The 21,583-nt window shown below is 41.2% G+C and overlaps 1 protein-coding gene across 4 annotated transcripts in view; it reads left to right on the forward strand.

Moving 5' to 3' along the window:
- Positions 1 to 21,583, forward strand: part of PRDM1 (PR/SET domain 1) — a 74,367-nt gene that overhangs the window by 33,218 nt on the left and 19,566 nt on the right. The window contains exons 1-3 of one of the 4 annotated variants that reach the window (XM_066248166.1): positions 17,348 to 17,676; positions 18,188 to 18,269; positions 20,226 to 20,474. In XM_066248166.1, the coding sequence (XP_066104263.1) occupies positions 20,292 to 20,474 (183 nt within the window). In that variant the 5' untranslated portion in view covers positions 17,348 to 17,676; positions 18,188 to 18,269; positions 20,226 to 20,291. Of the gene's footprint in view, positions 1 to 17,347; positions 17,677 to 18,187; positions 18,270 to 18,323; positions 18,622 to 19,842; positions 19,950 to 20,225; positions 20,475 to 21,583 lie in introns of those variants that run through there. The other 3 variants (XM_066248168.1, XM_066248165.1, XM_066248167.1) reach the window with 3 other exon arrangements.

A 21,583-nucleotide genomic window follows, 5' to 3' on the forward strand; every position in this document is an offset into this window, starting at 1 on the left:
TGTTTCCATTTAGACAAGGAACCTAGAACAAGCAAATTCATAGAGACAGGAAGTAGAAGAGAGGTGACCAGGGGCTCATGGCGGAAAGGAGAAGAATGGGAGGTACTAGGGAATAGGTACAAAATTTTTGTTTCAAATGATAAAAATGTTTTCAAAATAGATAGTGGTGATGGTTTTGTAACTTAGTAAATATAATTAATACCACTGAATCGGACACTTAAAAATAATTAAAATAACAAATTTTGTATTATGTATATTTTACCACAATGAAATAATTTATGATGTTTGTCAAATTGCTCTGAATCCAGATGTATCGCATCTTCAGCAACATTATTTTTAAAAATTTAAAGCAATTTATATATAATTTATCTAAATTATATTTAATTTCTTTATATAGCTAAATATACTGCTCACAAAAATTAGGGGATATTTCAAAATGCATATGAAGCAATTAAAAAAAGAAGCATTTGATTTTTTTTTATTAAACAAGAACATCAAAAAAGCAACCGACAAGTCAAAGAAAGTTGTTCAATTATGCAAATGAGATGCAAAATTAGTTTTTATTTCATTTGTGAAAATACGATATACAAAAGACTGAAAGTGCTGGAGTACTTTTTCCCTGATCCCCTAATTTTTATGAGCAGTGTAGTATATTCACATGATTCAAAATTCAAAAGATCTAAAAGCAGACAATGAAAACTCGACACACATACCCAGCCACCAGTTCTCTTTTCCAGAGGTGGTAACTGTTTTTAGCTTCTTGCATAGCCCTCCACATGTATACATATGTGCAGTCTGTATATTATCCTTCCTTCTTTTTTGCATAAATTGTACCTTGTAAAACATTCGTTTACATTTAAACTTTGTATTTATAGAAACCACTCCCACAAGTCAAGTACTTTTTAATTCTTTTCAGTTTTAAAAAAATTGGTTTTATTTCTTTTTTTTTATTGTACATCGCTCTTTTTATTTTTTAGCCTGATTAAATTTTCACTCTATTCTCCATAGTCATACAGTTGAATGTCATTATTAAACAGTCTGTACCGAGCTGACATTTTGCACCCAGAGATGGACACCCTTGTCTGGAAACAGCACAGTCTTGGGAGAAACTTTCCAACTCTAGGTACTAATAATAATAGCCTCATATCACTTCCTGCAAAGAGAAGAACAAACAAGTATAAAGATTTAACGTTATCTTCTCTAGTTTGTTTTCTGATGAAAATAGCAATTTCTTTAGTAGGCTGTGATATGTCCACCATCTTGGGCCCGATGGGATAGAGTCATGTGCTTGCAGGAAGCACACAGGGACGTGGAGGCAAAGACTTTAGATCTGGCACCAGTTCCACCTCCGGTGGCTGCCACCTGTGGCAGGTCACTTAGCCTCTCATCAAACGAAGGAGAAGATGATCCGTGGAGTCTCTTTGGGCATCTAGAATCTACTGCATGTTTAGTAGGGTAGCACAAGGTCCAATCAACTAAAAAACTTAAAACATACACAACTTTGACCAAATTCAATGACTTGATTATAAATAACTCTCAATATGTCTATTTTTGAAATAAGGTAACAGTTCTTCATGACACATAACTGAAGATGCTAAAACTGCTTTATGATACTGAGTTTTGTTTTTTTTAAATCAAGGTTATCAAAGATTATTTATCGATTACAGCAACTCCAAAGTGAAGATAGCAAGAGAAAAATGGGAACATCTTTAGAATTTAAGGGAAATAATACAGGCTTTTTCTTCCAACAATGATAGTTGCTTATAAAGAAAGCAAATTGGAACCTGAGTAAAATGCCCAGTTTGTAAAATCAGACCACGCTGTTTCTTACTACAGTGGGAAGTGAATTACCTTCCTTAGCTTGGCAGCCCTCTCCATCGCTCGGCTACCATGACAAAGGGAGAGGAGCTTCTCAGATATTTGAAATAACGCGTGCCAAACACGTGGAAGGTAAATCCCCTAATTCGGTCGTTCTTCCAGCATTCCCTGGCAGACAGCCAAGCTAAATATTTCTGCTGGATAAAAAATGCACTCTTGTAGGCTACACTCTTCACTGGTTGCCTCACTTCAGTGGAAGGGGTTGCCTCAGTGAGAAGAAATGGGAAATTAAGATTTGGTTTCCAACACCCTGAGAAATTTAAAAATTACTCTAAACTATGTAAGGGCTTGATTAGATTAACTTGTGTTTCAAGAAAGGAGAAGAACTGAAGAACAGATTGAATGCAGTTCTTCCCTCTTCCCTCCCACCACCTCTCCCTCAATATGTTTTTAATGATTATCATTTCAGATTTCCTAGGTGGCTGTCATTTTGTGTCTGTTGCATGATTTTTAGCTAAATCACTTTTCAAAGGCTGTTGTTACATTTGGTTCACTAAGAGGCCCAACATATGGACCAGCGGGTGTGTGTCAGATGGGGATTATAGTTAATTGTAATTTATGACAAAACTGCTGACTTCATTAAGACTAATTAGAGGAGCAGAATTGGGAATCAACACTCAGATATCCCCTTCTATTGTTTTAGATGTTTTTCTTTTACATAAGAGACAGGACATTTTTGGCAGTTCTCAAAAGTTCTCTAAATGGAATCATGTGACAATACAATGTGGCATCCTGCTCTCTTCCTCCAGTGACACAGCCTGAGCATTCTCATGCCATGCATCTATCCTAACGTAGTAAGCAGTGTCAGTCAATTGAGCTATTCAGGCTATTCCCATTTTGTCATAATTGTGCATAACATTGCAATAATATGTTACTGTACCTTTGCTCAAAGTATTTTCTTGTCAATATATTCCCCTAGCTAGCATAATCATTTGATCAGAGGTTATGAACCTTTAAGGCTCTTTGTATATATTGCTAAATTTCTTTCCAGAAAAGTTATACCAACCAAGTATAGTCTGTAAATATCTGGACATTTAGATTTAACTTAAAATTTCAAGAATGTTCATGCCTTTATATTTTTTGCTCTGTAAACATCGGTGGCATTACTAATATTTGAAAAGTTGCCCAGTGGCATAGTGGGTCTGCCATTTGTTCTTTTGACAAACACACTGAATGAACGCTGACTCCGTGTGTGCTAGGTATCGTGCCACACTCCAAAGAAAAACTTGCTACTTTCAATTATTTTGTTCATAAGGCAACCTTCCTAACTGTTTCTTTGAACACTCATGATTTGTAATGATAGGTCTGAACTATCTACATTAAGAATGCATCTTGCTATGACCATTCATTCATGTTCTAATTCAGAGAATGATCAGAATCCACTTCGATGAGTAGTAATATAAAGGCGAACAAAAACTTAATATACAAATTGACTATACTGACCCATCCTCGGTAGAACGTAGAATTCTTAAGTTGATTTTCTGGTATTGTCTTGGCATTTACCATCAATACTCTTGGTCATGGTTTCTTTCCCAGCTATAATACATTCATTCATAACTGGAATTAGAGACACAAACTATGGCCACAGACCCAAGTAAGCCTAAATGACCCCTGTGAGTATGAAACTTATGTCCTTGGCCTCCTGCCCCAGATCTTTGCTAATCTCAGAGCCAGACTGTCCTGGGGATCTACCCAAGCCACATTCACATGCATTCCTGTGAATGTTCTGCAATCACACTACATTTTTTTTTTTTTGCCATAGGAAGATTTGGAAAGACAATATTTTAAGTGTAGATGTAATTTACAAAGTGGGCACCTAAGTAAAGAAATTGGTTCCCAAACTTGGAAACACACTGCAATCACCTAGGGGTGCCATTCCTATGCCAAAACGGTGATTTAATTGGCACGAGGTGGGACCTGAGCTTCAGGACAGTCTCCAGGCCGTTCTAGTACGCAGAAATGTTTGGAGACCACTCAAGACTTTTGTGGGGCAGAGTTATGCGACCTACAATTGCTGTGTTCCATTCGCTGATGCCCTTGCGTGAGCTTTTGCATTTATGTTCACACCAAGCCACAGACATCAACTTTCTGTACCTAATGTGAGGAAAAGCCCTCCTTCATACTTCTTAGCTATATCTTGGCACCAGGGAAAAAAAGAGAGAAGTGAAGAGTAAATTCACAATCTGAGAAGTAGCAACAAACTAACCTGGAAATTATTCTGCAGGAGTATTTTGGGGAGTGGTATATAGGTCGTAAGCAGGATTTCAGGTAATTAATGAGGTAGTTCTGGGAGTTGTGATCTTCTTTGTCTTCTCTGCATTAAAGTGCAGCACACAAGTGGGAGTGCCCCTCCTGCAACTAAGACATTTCAGGTCCGGCCCCCCCCCCCACTCCATTCTTTGTTACAGAGTATGAGATTGGCTCAGTTCATGGAGGGAGAGAAAGGGGGAAGCAAAGAGAGAGAAACACTTCCTTTTTCTTCCAACAGTTAGTCCGTCCCACTGCCAGGCTTTTCTCTGTAGCCCAGCTCTAATAAAACTCAGGACCAGATAACCAGATGGCAGCATGTTCCATTCAGGAGCCTCTGCCCAGATGTGCCTGCGGCTTCTCCTGCTGTCTTGGTGCGGTCTGCGTGGAGGGTAGAGGAGGACGACTGCAGAACAACCTCCTAACCATTAATGTCCTGGGTCCTGAGTAAATGAGAACAGAAAACATGGTGGGGTGGATTTAGCTCTTCCCTGGAAAGGGGATGGTTTCAGTACTCTCAGCCCACACAGACTTACTTCTAGGGGATGCTTTGAAGGGAATCTCATGCCATCAGGCCTTTGAGCTTCCCCGGAAGACAGAGCCAGTGGTGTGTATAGATTTTACTCCAGTGGGTGGGGGAAGAGGAAGTAGCGATGCTACAGGCTGTACAGAAACACGAGAACTGGCTGCCGGCTGTTCTCTTCACCCTGGGGAAACCAGCAGGAACAGACATCCAAAATCCCAATGATAAATGAAGTTGTGTGCCTGTGTGCATATAGATCATTCTAAACCCATGGTATCTCTCAATCTCCTTTTGATTGCCTATGTTTAGGGCAATGTTGTATCACAATATGTCATAATATTTATTCAATCTAAAAAATGACTTAGCTATTTTATTGTCCCTATCTTCTATTCAGCTAAACAGTGTTCAGGAACTATTATTTTCATGTATTGTTTTGTCCAGATCTTATCACTTTAAAAATTGTATTTGGTTTTTAAGATTGTGTGAGAAGAGAAAGAACTAAAACTTAGTAACTGATTTCAACAAATACATTTGCAGGACCACAATCAGCCACTATGCATGGAGTTACAGGCCCAGTGACCATTTGAGGAGGGAGACCTGGCTCTAGAATTGACCCGGTACAGGTCCCGTTTCCTGGTCTACATCCCTCAGGGCCACATGTGACTTGGAATTTGCAATTTTTCAGATTTTGAAGAGGCAATGTGAATGCTTACAAACACAGGAAAGTGTTCTTATTCAAATATTAGTGATTCTGCAGCAGAAAACAGCATAAAGAGTCACACTGATTAAGGCAAAGATGACAGTCTCTGGTCAGCAACAATGGGACCCTGTCGGGGAGGGATGGACCATGGAAAGCTATGATTCAAGTGATAATCCTGGTGGCAGTGGTGCTGATGAAAATTGCACAGGAGTGGAACTAGAAATGGAGCAAACAATTAGAAGACCACTGTAGTATCTTAGTGATGAGGGTTGATCTGTGGTGATTGGCTGTAAAAAGTCAAACAGCTTTCAATTTCCAAAGCATTTTAGATTTGGAGATTATTGGCGAAATATTGTGAGCTAGTACTAGTCAGTAGGGGACCAAAAGAAAATGACTTTCTCTACCTGGGAGTCAGTTTCTTCCTGTATGAAATGAAAAAGTTAACATTTCTGGGGACTGGAATTTTGCATGGACTGAAGACTCCTGAACTTCAGACTCAGCTTGCCAGTTGGCTCACATCATTCTGTATAAAAGCATATTAGTGGTATGTGTTTGATCACTGGTTAAATAAGGATGATATGACATGTAGTATGGTATGCAGCAATTAAAAAGGATATGGCCCTGGCCGGTTGGCTCAGTGGTAGAGCATCGGCCTGGTGTGCAGGAGTCCCGGGTTCGATTCCCGGCCAGGGCACACAGGAGAAGTGCCCATCTGCTTCTCCTCCCTCCCCTTCTCCTTCCTCTCTCTTTCTTCCCCTCCCGCAACCAAGGCTCTATTGGAGCAAAGATGGCCCGGGCGGTGAGGATGGCTCTGCGGCCTCTGCCTCAGGCGCTAGAATGGCTCTGGTTGCAACAGAGCGACACCCCAGATGGGCAGAGCATCGCCCCCTGGTGGGCGTACCGGGTGGATCCCAGTCGGGCGCATGCAGGAGTCTGTCTGACTGCCTCCCCGTTTCCAACTTCAGAAAAATACAAAAAAAAAAAGGGATATATGAGAAGATGTTCATTGTAGTAAGTGGAAAAAATGGATATAAGACACTATTTATGATGCCATTCCATTTTTAAAATGATATTTGGGCAGATTCAGAATCTACACGAAATCGTTAACAATGATTATTTTCTTGTGGTTCACTTGGTGGCAAGGAAAAATAAACCCATGTAAACCATCTCAGGTAGAAAGCCTTTTGGTGAGGATTATGAACAGGGCGCATCAGATGATCTCATGGACATCTAAAGGCAAATGCAATAAAGCTGTGGTGATGTTTTAGGAAATATTTATTTATTATTTACAGAAATTTTACCATGAACACTGTATTACTTACATATTAAAATAAAAGAAGAGGCCCTGGCCGGTTGGCTCAGCGGTAGAGCGTCGGCCTGGCGTGTGGGGGACCCGGGTTCGATTCCCGGCCAGGGCACATAGGAGAAGCGCCCATTTGCTTCTCCACCCCCCCCCCTTCCTCTCTGTCTCTCTCTTACCCTCCCGCAGCCAAGGCTCCATTGGAGCAAAGATGGCCCGGGCGCTGGGGATAGCTCCTTGGCCTCTGCTCCAGGCACTAGAGTGGCTCTGGTCGCAGCAGAGCGACGCCCTGGAAGGGCAGAGCATCGCCCCCTGGTGGGCAGAGCATCGCCCCTGGTGGGCGTGCCGGGTGGATCCGGGTCGGGCGCATGCGGGAGTCTGACTATCTCTCCCCGTTTCCAGCTTCAGAAAAATACAAAAAAATAAATAAATAAAAGAAGAACTTAGTTTTCGATGTAAGTTTTAAAAAACTTCTAACTGAACATTTCCTTTATCAGCATCACCATTAATTCCATTCCTAAATAGAAATCTAAGAAATATCTTGCTTCTGGTTAGAGTTCTATAACTATTTGTTGTTAAATTTAATGGATGCGTCTCAGATAACTCGACATATGAAACAAAGTATATACTTTTGTATGATAGCCTCTTAATTAAGCTCTGGTTTTATAGGTTTGTATTATATCCTTTTCCCTTTTAGATCAGAATGGTTATTTTCATGGAGTCAGTCTTTCAAGTTTACTAATTATAGAAGAATAATTTCTCATTGTTCAGAAGAAATGTGGACAATAAGAAAAAAAATGGAAAAAAATTTTAATTGCAATTTTAAAATTGCATTGGTTCTTTACATTCTGTTATTGGCTGATCACCTAGAAGTGCTCTTAACTACCTTAACTTCACCAACTTGCTGTATTCCTCATATTCTCTTTGCCTTTATAACACATGGGGGCTTTTCATCTTCATGCCTCTCTGGTTGGCTCCTAATATCATTATTTGTGGCGTTTCTGCTTTGTATGCTTACCAAAAGTTACTTGTATTTGTTCCCAAGCTTGATAATAACAGTTGTGATAATGTACTTTAATTAAATATTATGCAAACTAATGAAACATAAATATTAAAAGATTTTTATTCATCAAAACTCACCATACTTGATAAATACTAGTTGGAAAAATCCTGTAATGGAAATAGGTGTGAGTGAAACAAGTAGGAAATATTGTGGGATGGGGGGAATGATATAAATCTAGAAGGATTTTGCAATCAGATTACTTGGACAGAAAGGCAATGCATTATGGGAAGGTTTATGCAGAAAGACATTGTGGACTGCAGAAAGTAGAGGTTCATTTTCAAACAGAGGCCTCGGGCCTATATCAGAAACAGAGAAATTGATATTCATTGATATATTGTAGGTTTCAAATACAATATTTAAGATTATATTTATTATTTTTTATGACTCTCTGGTTTAACTGTTTGTAGAACTAAAAAACTGTTGGTCCTAACTGCATTCAATAAGAAAGTATCAGCCATGTTGACTACTGACCAAGTTGGAAAAAAAATTAATTTTATGACCATCATAACAGAACTTGGTTTGTATTATCAATATCTCTTAATATATCAACAAATCTCATTTTTAGAAATTTTCTCTAAAACCAAATTTTTATAGCCAGGACAGTTTGCTATTAGTGGTTTCATTTCTAAAGCAAGCAATTTTCGGAAGGCCTCATTTCCTACACTGGGTTATATTTCTATAAGCTAAAGTAATATTCTAGCCATGCTCTTAGCTCTGGCTCTTCACCAGTTCTATATATTTTGAGACAATTGGGTTTTTATTTTCAGTAATTTATGTCATTCAGAATAAAGACATAATACTTAGCAACAATGGCTGTTTTGGAAATCCAGAAGATAAAAAAGTTTTGCATAGCCTTATATTAACCATTAAATAGCCCTGGTTCTAATAAGTCTCTTCCCCAGACTATTATGTTTGTTTCCTTGTATGCAAGATTACTGCATTTATTATTATTAAAGCCCAGTTTATTAAGATTATTAAAGCCCAGTTTTAACACACTGTGAATTTTATTACTGTCAGATGTTCATCAAGACTTCTAGGGAAAAGAGAGTACTTTTAATTGAATGGAAACTCTTTTCAGGTATAGTTGCAGAAAACAACTTTTTTCTTCATGACATACTCTAATTCTAAAAATCAAGGGCGTTGGTATAAAAATCACTACAGGAAAAATCAAATTAGGTATATAAAACTCCAAATATATGCTTGAAATCTTATGTGGCACTATATTTAATAATAAACCAAACATTGGACTTGTGCTGTATTTTTTGGTGTACAGAAAAATGAATTACAGTAATAATGGCTGTGTAACAATTAGACTTGAAATGGTAGTATTTTATGTAGAAGGCATTCAGGAAATTGGATGATGTTGATTATGTTTACATCAATCTTCCATTTAAAAATACATAAGAGCTATTACTTTATTAGTAGAAAAAAATTAGACAGTTGTCTCTGAATCATTTAAAACTTGGTAATACTGGAAAAAATAGTCTAAATTAGATTCATTAGATCTGAATTAATATATGAGGAAGCCATAATGTCAGTAAAAATGTAGCTGTAATGTATGGTAATTTTAAACTGCATTATTTAAAATGTGGAACTCTGTTCCCTGCACACAAACAAATGGATTATATGCAAAGTGGTTGCATAACTTATTTATCTTTGCTTTAAATTGCTTTGCACATCCTAAAACAATTTTGCAATCAGAATTATCAGCCCACTAAGCAGCAAGGAGTTTGTTTTGTTAATTGCTCTTGTTAAACCTAATTACTGTTGGGTGGAGTGGTTATAAAGGGGTGGAAGGCCCAAAGACTGGCAAGGGAAAATTTTAGGAAGAGGTCCAGTACTGGCATGTGCACATGTGTGAGAGTGGCCCAAGCAGGCCCCACTAGAACTATGTAAATCACTTTTGCGTGGAAGACTGTTCCATTGGTTTGCAGTAGGTGAGTCTATTTTCAAGTCTTATTGTCATAGGTAAGTTTCTCCTTCTTCCATAAATATGCACATTTTTGTGTCTGTAGCTTTTGACTCTGGAACAGTTCTGTCAGTTCCGTGAACAAGGGCTGAGCAGCAGTACATACTTTCTCGGGAAAATGACAGAGTATCTCCAGAGCTTACTGCAAGGCCTATCTCACAGGTAGGACCCAAGAACCACTTGTAATCCATTTACTCAGAGTACATTAATTAGCCATCTAATACATGCCAGATAGGAATTGTGCTGAGTGCAGGTTTTCAAAGATGCCTGGGATTGTGCACAAGTTGATAGGTACTTGATTCACTGGTAGGGCATGAACAACAACAAAAAAAGTGGTAGACACAAAGAAATGGAGCTCAGAGGCACAGCGTGAACTAAAAGCCGGTTGTCCCTGGCTATGCCTGGCACTGTTGCCATTTTCAGGCAACTTAGCGCACCCTGTACTTCAGTGATCCTGGAAAAACATCGATTGTGGTGCCGACCTTTGCTGCTTGGGACTTATGAAATTTAAAATGTTTCAAAGAATATCCAAAACCATATGAATGAACTTGCCAATTTGGTGCACATTAAATGCATTAACCACTTGGAGAATAATTTCACACTGTTATTTTGTTCCTAATGGTGTTTTGGAAAAACCTTCCTTCCTGCAGAATGGAGGAACATTATTGCTGGAGAAAACTTTTCTTCAAACTGGCAGACCTTTTTGAATTCGTGTAAACCAGTTGTCAATTAAATAGAGTTCAATAAAGAAATAAACCTCTGGTTTGTTTAAATATATTCTGGGTAGGACATCAAGACGAATTGGTGTCACTTGTCTGATGAATGAAAAGCTTTAGGAGAACTTGGAGTTAAGCCGGGAGGTACCTGTGATTAGTCCTTTCTTGCTGGGTAAAATGTGTTTACTTTTTTCCACTGGTATTTATACTAGTAAATGTGTTGCAGCAGATAAATTAACTTCCTGAGTCCATCTTTCAGCTTGTTCTCCTCTCTCTGGAGCTGACAAATGGTTTGAGTTTGACACAGTTTATCAGTGGAGCCCCTACTGGGTGCTGCCAGCCCTTGCCCAGACCACTGCAGAAAGAAAGCGAGTTATGTGCAATATTTTGTTCCTAGCCCTATCCAGAGAAGAGAGCAGCACTCAGTACAGATTCAGATGGCAGTGGGGAGTTTTACCTCTTGCAACATATAAATTTTCAGACAGACTTCTAATCATTTCCTGATAGGGTCACTATAAAGTTGCATCAAATGAGACACACTTTTCAATCTTATCAGAGAGGCAAAATTAAATTTATGCGGTGGCTGATATCATACTTCTGACACTGAAGTATACTGAAAATACTTTATATTTGCCAAACACTGGAACAACATGTCCCTAAAAATGACTGCAATCCTAAAGACTGTTTTAATGGGAACAGGACAGCAGGCAGGTAGATGCCTTCTTCATTTATAACATTGCTTCCCTATCAAATGTTCATTGATACTAATGAAAGGTGATAAACTTGAGTTAAACACCATAAAAACTCCAAGTGGGTCAGGTGGAATTTAAATGTTTTTTTAATCCTTTATTATAAAATATTTTTTTAAATACTAAAGAGAATGGTAACATACTTTTTTTTTTTTTGACAGAGGGTCAGAGAAAGGGATAGAGACACAAAGGGAGAGAGATGAGAAGCATCAATTCTTTGTTGTAGCTCTTTAGTCTCCTTAGTTGTTCAGTGATCGCTTTCTCATATATGCCTTGACACGGGGGTTGGGGGCAATACAGCAGAGCTAGTGACTCCTTGCTCAAGCCGGATGAACCTGTGCTCAACCTGGAGACCTCAGGGTTTCAAACCTGGGTCCTCCGTGTCCCAGTCCAATGCTCTATCCACTGTGCCACCACCTGGTCAGGCGATAACACACTTTCTTACTCAGTTCAACCATTATCAACTCAAGACCTGCGATGTAGCTATACCGCAACCTCACCTCGGATGATTTTGAAACAAATCCCAGAAAGCATATACAATTTTATCCATAAATATTTCAGTATGTATATCTGAAACAAAACGATTTCTTTTTAAAACAACCAACAATGCATTCTTCCTGATGGGTGGAATCACTGATAATTCTGAAGCTGTGTTTTTAAGGACACACTCTTTGTTTGGACTAGCAAGTGGGGCAGGCTTGGAAGAGATGGCCCTGTAAAGATTCTTCAGCATAAAAAGGTATATTCTCAGGGCCAAAACTGAACTGCAAAGATAATTTTGCTCCTTTGGTTGATTCTGGAAGGAGAATCATATGCAGGCAGGCACCAAACTGGCTTTTAAAGCTCTGTTGTTTAGATAGAAATATATGCTTTGGGGTGCTGGGTGAGAATGAGCGCTTTGCTCCGAGTCACTGGTGGTGGCAGCAGAATCAGCCAGCCTGTCAGCTACACACAGAATCACTGAGGCATGTACTTAGCGCACATAAGCACATGCAGATTTGGCAGCTAGCACTGATCTAACAGTTGGATGCTAAGTGTACCCTTTGCCACTTGTTGAGCTTAATGCAAAGTGCAATTTAGTCACTGGTGTGCCCGTGAACATGATTAGCTGTTATAATTAGTAAATCGTCTAAGGCCCTGGAATTACGATTTGGACACAGCCTTCTGTTCTATCCCCCTCCCCACCAACATCCCCTCCTTGCCCTCCCCCACAAGCTCCAAGGAAGGAGGGAAAAGTAGAAGAGGAAAAGGGGTCCAGATGGGAAGACAAGAACGCTGAAAAGATCCTGTAGGAAGTAGGTCAGGTATTTTGGAGATTAGGGTAGCGGGCTTCATCCCTGAATGCAGGAGTCTGGGGCAAGTGGCACACAATTAGGTGGAATTAGAACAGGAACAAGTAGCTTGGATTTATCAGCTTTAATTGTCTATTGTCAGGACAGAGCTCTCCTCCGGAGGATCATGGAGGCAGTCTGCCTCCTAATACTTCTAATGGACGTTCACCATGAGATTATCTCTCCTAAAGACAGTGCCTGATCTTGTATGTATGTATGTATGCATGCATGCATATATGTGTATTTATGTACAGGCCTGTTCTTTGGAAAAGGAGCGATTGGGGAGCCAGCCTGGAAAACACCCGTGCTGTGCTTTTCTCTGTGATTGGTCCCATTCTAGGGTAATGCAGTGTTGCCCTTCAGTCCCCAGGGGTGCACCTTAGGGGGAAGATGCCTATTGAATGTTAACCCCTCTGCCCCGGGCTTCCCCAGTGAGTACTGGTGGAAAACAATGGGCTGTAGATGCAGACTAGATAAGCCAGGGCTGATGGCCTCAGAATTTCACACTATCTTCATGTTAAAAGGTTTCCTGGCTTAGTCTTAGTCAACATGAGAGAGTTTTTCAAAAGATAAGGTGTCTATTAAATGAGGTTTGTTATTGTAATACTGCTGCCTTCTCTTTCCTTCTCACCTCTCAACTCCTCAGATAGAAAAGAAGGCATTTAAGGGACCAATCACTGACTCACACAGAATTAGGTTGGTTTAATGTTATTCACGTCACCACCATTTTAGCATTTAAAAGGTTCTACAATAGGCACGGGCTCTTCCTCCCCCTCTCTTAGCTTACCTGTACCTTAGGCAGGTAGGTGCTTGCTTAATCATACACGTGGGTTCAGTATAGAGCTCTGGCCTCTCGCTGGAAATCTGCAGAGCCAAATTCTGGCTCTGCCCTCCGCCTGAGCAGCAGCGTGTCACTGGGCTGACATCTGCCAGGTTCAGTTGTCTGGAAGAGCAAAAAAATCAAAAAGAGGACCAGGAGAGATGCCCTTCCTGATTCCTGTGAGGTCCTCTGTTTCCCAGCAGGAAAATGAGGTGTTGGGCTTAATCCATGGTCTCCAACTCAGACTGCACACTAAATGTCCTTTAAAGCAAAAGTGAGGAAGGGGGAGGGTGCTGGGGAGTGTCTGTCTTTAAACAAATTACCAAGGTCCTCTTTTTTTTTTCCTTCCCTCTCTTTAGTGGTGAGTTCAGATGTTTTCAACTATTAATCTTTATTCTGTCTCTTCTCTCCAAACTCACCCTGGCACATAAAAATCAAGCTGCCGCAATCTTGAAGCTTGCTTTAGAAAGGATGAGAAGACATGGTCAGTTCCATTTTTAAGAAGAAATCGTTCTTCTTTGATCCTTTGTTTAACATTCTGTGGTTTCAGAGAAGCACACAGGCCTGACTTGGGCACTGGCTCCTGCTTGGCCCACACTGGCTCTCTGGGCTCTGGCCACTCTTCATTTCACCTTTGTGTTTAAGCCAACCTCCCCCTCTTCCATCTTGCTCTCAAAAAGCACTTCTATCTCAACCTTCCTCCTTTTTTCCAGTTTGAGTCCTCCACTCTTTCCAGTGGCCTCTCCTCGCACTGGAAGGTGAGAGAAACAAACACTCGCCCCTTGTCTCCCTTCTGTTGGGTGGGAGCTGCTCTCACTCTTCTCTAGGTGAAGAGGAAAGGAAAGAGAAGGCTGAGAGTCCACCTTCCCCGTTGCTCTCTCCCTATTACTGACAGTCCCCATTTTGCCTTCTGTTCGTTAGTTTAGTTTTATTCCTTTTTCTCACCAATGTACTATTGGAAGTATTTTCTGAGTTTCAGAAATGATCTGCCTTTCCACGTTCTTCCCCACAGCCTTTTCAGAATTTTAAATCCCTCTCTTCTCTGAATATTCACTAGAATAAAAACATAGTTACGAAAAAGAACAAATACGGGAAACCTATCTTGGTTTCCCCACACTTCACATGGAAATGATAACAGCTGTTATTATTTATCAAGTTGGTGGACATCAAACTGAGTGAAAATTTAAAATATAGGAAGGAGTTGATAAAAACACAACAGTCTGTCTGAAGGGAGGGCTCACTTAGGTGTGATGATAACAGGTGGTCTGGTAAATACTGAGGCCTCAGACCTTGTGTAGGTTTTATAAAGTCCTCTGGGTGGCCCCTGTAAGATCTTGATTCTTAGAGAAGGAAGGAATCTCTACTTGGGTTTTTTAATTTACTTAGTTTTTGTTTCCCTTAAAGTTTAGGAAGTCAAAACACTGACCTCCTTTTAAAATATCCACAGCCCCCTTGGCTCGGCATTCCCAGGTGGAGGCCCTGAATGTGTGTGTCGAAAGTACTGGGGTGGTGAGCTGTGTCACCAGAAGGAAGCCTGGTGCTATTTTTAAATTGATGCAACACACTGAAACATGTCATACACATATCATACCAATGACACACATGCTGCATTGTAACACAGCATGTGTCATATATACATTCTCTCTCACTCACACCTACTCGCTCTTCTTGTCCGGCTCCAGAAACGAAGGCAGCCAGGAAGCCAAGCCCAATGATTTGAGTTCAAATGGCTGTTAAAGTTTAAAAACCCAAGTGTCCCTCTAGTTCTCAGCCTGGCTTTGAGACATGTGGAAGGACTTCAAAGCCGCTGTGCCCCTCTTTTAGAGTTCAGGCTTGCAGTTGGTCCCCAAATGTTTACCAGCATGAAGATGCCTAACTTATAGGAAGTGGGAAATGGGTGTGGGGGGTGAGGGTGGGGGTGGGGAGAAGAGGGTAGGGGTTGTTCTCTTGATGTGGTTAGTCTGTCATTGACCTTGTTTGGGTATAGCTGGAGTCGAATTAGAAAATGAAAACCCGTTTCATCTTGGGCACGTTTCATCCCATTTTTTACTTTCCTTAGGAAAAAATAATCTTTTTTTCCCCAAGAGAAGTCAGTTCTCCAGATTTGGTACTTGATCTCCTTTCATTCTATTCAATACAATAGTCTGCTCCTATACTCATCTGGCCCGCTACATGGCAATTCCCAAACCAGCCAAGGCTGGGCCCTCCCCAGTAGCTGAAACTAAGTGACATGGGCTTGTGGAGCCATTGCGGTGATACTATCACGGGGAACAGATGGGGGTTTGGGGCCCGACTATTTGGATCATTCATGATTTGCTGCTATTAGGAACACTCTTCATAAGAGAACTCTGCCTGAGAAATGCTGATTAATAAAGGTAACTGAGGTGGGGTTGTTTGTTTGTTTTTTGGTGTTCTAACAGGGTAGGAAATTATAGAGTGATTAACATTACACCAAATTATGACTTGAAAACAAACATTTTGAGACTTAAAATTCCAGACAGTGGTGACCTTAGATAGCTCTCTGCCCAGCTGTCCCAATGCCAGGGCCCCCTTGCTTTAGTCAGCACTCCCAATGTGACGCTGGGGCCTTCTAGAAGGGGTGAGTGAAGTTCAGAAGGTCACCTCTTTCCCTTCCCCTTTAACATTTTTGTGCTGGACAATACCTAAATATGACTATATGAACATGCTTTTTCTTATTATGGGGCAGGCTCCCTTTCCTTTATTTCTTCCTTTTCTACATCTTTCATTTTCATTTATATTATTGCCTATCTTGGGCTGCTATAATTGCAATTTAAAAAATGGTTTGGTTTGGGGAGGTTGTATTATTTTAGATAGGAAGCAAACATTTGAAGAATTTTATAATCCAACACTCTGTGTCTCAGAATATACTTTCCTAAGGTTCCACTCGTAGCCTTCTCCAGCTCAGCTGGAACACCTGGAACTAATTTTAGGGTTGCCTGGCTAAGCCCCACACTGGTATTTGAAGTTTGCGTCCTCCCTAGACTCAAGCCCATTTCACCACCTCTGAAGGTGAGTGCAGGCTGATATTAATTAACAGTGAGTTGATTCACTAGCATCTTCTAGTCATTAAATAGTTGGCTTAAAATAACCTCTTCCCACCTCAAATATCCAACTTTTTGCCTGGTCCCTTATTCCATCATGGTTGACTCACCAGGACTTGCATGGTATATGTGGCCGAAGATCTGAGTTTGATTCTAAAAGGGAAGTGAGATACTCTAATATCTGCAGGCGAGAGACTGTTTGAACAGCAGGCCGGCCTTCAGTATGACTACATTGTTTTTCTGGCCACTGTGGCGCTGACTCAGCATCAGTTAGTAAACCCTCTCAAGAAAACTGGATTTCTCTTGTTTAATTATCATCTTGGAGCTTTCTGAGAACTCTTAGGAATTGTTCATTCAGTTTTATACATCTGCCAACTAAAAGTCATGTTTCCTCTTGGTGCTAGCGTCCCCTCTGGCATAATATACAATAACAGGTCACCGGGCTGTAAGTGGAGAGTGTGTAACTTATGTCCCCTAGTGGGAATTTAATTGTTCTGTACTACAGAGCTTGTGGAAGAACTTTAGACACAAAAACCATTACGTGGCATATAATCTTTTGCCTCCTACCCACCCACCCCCAAAATAATTCTAGAAAAGCATCCTGAAACAGAGAAAAGAAAATTTGAAAATAAACAGACATATTTTTATGATTGACTTGGGGTTTTGTTTTGCTTGGTTTTGTTTATTCTGGTAAACAAATATTCAGATGTCCACTTCATTGTATGACTAATTTGGTATTATTATGTTGGGACTGGGTGTGTGTATGTGGGTGTGGTTGTGTGTTGGGACGTGGGTGTGTAAGCACACGTGTATTTAAAATGTTAGAAAAGACATTGCAGCCTAAGGTGGAAGAAGAGATGGTTTTAAAAACAACCACCTATATGAGGCAAGCAGGAAAACTGGGAGACTTGTATCAGTGACCTAAACAGTAATTGCAAAGGGGTGCCTGCTGTAAATGGACCCTTTGCATCATTGTTTCTCTGAATTAGAGGATTCCTTGCTGAAGGCACAAGACCATTGAAGGAAGTAAAGCATCTGGTTTGTTTTGTAATGAGAAGCAGGAATGCAAGGTCTACACTCTTAATAATAAACAAACAGGACATTGTATGCCATCATCACAGGATGTCCTTCCTTCAACAAAGGACTGACTGGGGCTGGAGGAAAAGCCGGACAGGGCTAAGAACTACAAGGGCTCAGATCGAGCCCCACTAATTACTGCCTCTGTCTGCCCTACACTCGGAGTGACCAGTTCAACATTCCCTTTAAGTGGGAAAGGATTAATGAACTACATGGCTTCACACTTCTCGGAAGTCTGGCTGTGGGTTTTGGGGGGAGAGAAAAGGCAAAGAAACGTTCATGTGTAGGATGATAACATTTTCCTATTTCCCTATTTACTAAACAGTTGAAAGAGGGAAGTTAGTACTGCCAAATTTTAATGCATTTCAATGAGAAGAAATGGAAGCTTTCAGGGTGTGTGTGTGTGTGTGTGTGTGTGTGTGTGTGTGTGTAAACATGTATTTCATAGGTGATAATACCTTAGAACCAGACGGCTACATTTAATTACATTAAATGCAAAAATAATTTCACTTGCTCTTTTCAAATAAATTTTTGTGTGTAATGTAACTGTAGATTTGACCTGAGGAACAACAAAAATTTTAGGTAATTTTTAGATTTCCCTTAATTTAAGGACTGTGTGCCCCCTGAAAAAGCAGTAGCAGGAAGGAGGGCGGTCTGGGGTATTTAGAATACAATACAGCCCGAGTAAACGTTGAGGTTAAGTGCCTTCAAAGGGAAGAAGGAAGATTCCAAGTGAATGTTGAAATTCCCAGGCACGGGAGGAAGCTGTCGGAGGATCCGGTTGGGGGAAAGCACTCGGCTGCGCTGGGCTGCGCTGGGCTGTGCTGAGTCCAGGTGAGGCCACGCCCCCCACTTCTGGCGCTGGTGTTGAGTCAATCAGACAAATGGGAAATCTGCAGCAGGGAGGGGAGAGCAGCCGCCGCGCTGGTTAACACAGACTGAAAGTGCTGCCGTGACACTCGGCCCTCCAGTGCTGCGGAGAGGCAGAGCAGCGCGCAGCACCTGTCCGCCGCCGAGAGCCGGGACGTGGTCGCCGGGCTGCCGTAGATCGGGAGGAAACCGCCGAGGTGCGCGTCTGTCCCCAGCCCGCGAGGGGACGTGGGGGAAATGTGGACTGTTTAGAGATGAGCGACACTTATCTCCAATGTTGGATATTTGCTTGGAAAAACGTGTGGGTACGACCTTGGTAAGGAACTTGATCTTTGTAAATCTGAAATTGATCTGAAAACTTTTTTTTTTTTTTTGGCTAACGTAGTTGCAGTAGAAACCAGAAAGGCTTCTGCTTTAAGGCACTTAGAACTGTCAAACATTTATAAGACTTTTCTTATGAATCATTAACCCTTTCAGTTGTAGGCATAATTGTCAATTCACTGAAATTTCAGTGGTGGCTTCTGCCCACTCCTGTCAAAATAACTATTTGGGGTTGGCTTAATTTTTAAATTTTATTTTATTTTGACATTTATTGGGCATCATGACTGTACATGTTGCAACTAAATAAAAATAAGCAAGAGTATTTAAATCGTAACTGAGGGAAAGACAACTTCACATCGACTTTTTTTTTAAGCATCATGTTTAAGGAAAAGAAGAATGTGAAAGCCACCCCGAAGGACTGAAACAGTATTACGTGTGCATTCTAAGGGGGGTATGCTCTGACATGGAAATGATACCCCTGTTTCTACTTTTTATCAAATGTGTTTATATGAAAAACATCGCAGAAGTTGTTTACCTTTCTTTCTCTCCCTCTCTGGAAAACACTTTTTCGCGGGTGAGAGGAGACTTGCGGGACTATCCTTATCCATTTACAAGTGGAAGCAGAGCTTGCCCTCTGAGTCTTCTCTATTTGTTATAACTTGAATTACAGTAAACTGTAGCACATTTGTGACTTCTGGGAATTTGTACACTTTCAGATTTAAATGGAAAGTACTATTTGTAGCTGAGGGCTCCTGAAGGAATTCTCTCCTGGGAGTTCCATTGAACAGTTTGTTTGTTTGGGTTTTCATTTTGTTTTTTTGTTTGTTTGTTTGGATTTTTGCTTTTACACTTTGGCATGAGATGTTCACAAGTCGAAAGACACTTTTGGGGTGTTTTCTCCCCTCGCCCATTTTCCTCTTTTCCTGTGGTCCAAACAATTTCTTAAAAGCTGCACCTCGGTGATGCTGGCAGGATGCGATCCTTTCCAGACTTGAGAGGATGAAAGCACGCAGCAGAGGGGGGGGGGGGCAAGTTGTTTTGAAAGTTGTTTTGCATTGGGAGCTGGTGGGAAAGTTCAGTCTTCCCCATTTGGAAAAGGCAGGCTGGGTTCCGCTCCTGCACCACACGCGCTTTCCATTTTTAGCTTCATTCACAGGCAGACAGAGCTCCTTCCTCTTCCTCTCCTTGTTTGTGACACTTTTCTGAGGCAGCTTTTCCACAGCCGAGGGTCTAGCAGCCATGACCCCAGGCGTTCTGGGACATGGGACTGAGTGCCCACAACATTTTTCTGCCGTGAGAGGTAAAGCCAAGGATTGTTCAAAGGTGGTTCTTTTTGGTTTGTTTGTTTGTCTTCCCCAATGATGTTGCTATACTCCTTTCTTTTCTTTTTTCTTTTCTTTTCTTTTTTTTTTTTTAACTTTGGGAAGCATTCTCAAACCCTGCTTTTTCAAGGTTCTTTAGACTGCGTTTTGGCTCTTACTCAACTGTACCAAGCACTCTGCATCTGCTTTTAAAGTCTTCAGACTACTGTATTAGTCATAGCCTCTCGGAGGGAACCGCAGGACAATGGGGATGAAAGGCCTTGCCCTTCTCTTCCAGGCTGCCCCGAAGTGTAGCTCCAGCGCTGTGAGGTTTCAAGGGTTGGCAGAGAGGACTGAGGGGACCATGAAAATGGACATGGAGGATGCGGATATGACTCTGTGGACAGAGGCTGAGTTTGAAGAGAAATGTACATACATTGTGAATGATCACCCCTGGGATTCTGGAGCTGACGGAGGGACTTCCGTTCAGGCAGAGGCATCTTTACCCAGGAATCTGCTTTTCAAATATGCCACAGACAGCAAAGAGGTAAGTCTCTGGTTTATGGCTGAAGGAGACTGGCATCTGATGCCAAATCTGTCTACTTGCCCTTGAGGCCTCCCATATCTGTGAAGATCTGTAAGTACCAGTAAGTAATTGATCACTTACTTCACTTCTTTCATTGCTTTCTCTTCCCCTAAGTCAGTCTTGGCGCACTTCCTCCAGCCCTCCCCTGTTCCATGCTAATTAATAAACAGTTAAAGCTTTTGGCAAGTTGACATGTCTTGGCAAAGCCGGACCGCAGTATGGGATGGATGAAGTTTTCAGTGTGCTTGGAGAAAGCTCTGGCCACTCTGGGGCTCGCTGGCCCTAGTCCCCAGGTGTTCAGGAGGTTTTGAGGGAGAAAACTAAAAGTTTGTCATGTTTTTTATGTCCCCTTTGGGTCATTAAATGGCTTTATTCTTTTTAACGAGCCAGCTTTATTAGCTGGGTTGCTAAAATTATTCTCAAAACCCTGCGGTGTTTATGAACTAAAGTGATGGAACACGCCGAGAAGAGGGTCATATCAAAGTGTCCTCTGTCTGGGTGACCTCAGAGCTGCCCACCGTTTATCTGAGGCAGCTCCTAGACTCTGGCTGGACTGGCAGGCTGATTCCGTACTGGCCTCTGAAGTGGGTATACTCTTTGTTGTTTCAAAGGGGCCGAAAACCCCAGCTTGGAACTAGCAAAGCATTTGTGTTTATCCTTTTATATAACTATTATAGCTAGGCGTGTTGTTTGGCTGTGAAATAACTTGTAGAACCACCTCTTGTTTTGAGCGGTCGGTTACCGCAGTTGCTCTCACTAGTATACTGGGCTGAGTTGAAGAAATCGACAGCTCAACAGACTTCCCACCACCAGCATGACCACAAGCCACTGTCAATTCTCCTCCTGCCCTCAGTCAGTGAAGTGGCAAGGGGGTCCCTTTGCTGTAGGAATCCATAATTCGATACTAGGACTCTAAATTGTAGCCATGGCAGATCACTCTCTTCCTTCTCTAAGTAGCAGCATTTGAAAGATCCCGGGAGCCTGTTTGGAAAATACTTTGCCTCTTTCCTGTTTGTGTCTGGGTTCAGTGTTTTTGGTAAGGGGAAGACAGCTGTCTAAAATTAAATAGA

The sequence above is a fragment of the Saccopteryx bilineata genome, chromosome 12, assembly GCF_036850765.1.
Source record: "Saccopteryx bilineata isolate mSacBil1 chromosome 12, mSacBil1_pri_phased_curated, whole genome shotgun sequence".
Lineage (NCBI taxonomy): Eukaryota > Metazoa > Chordata > Mammalia > Chiroptera > Emballonuridae > Saccopteryx > Saccopteryx bilineata.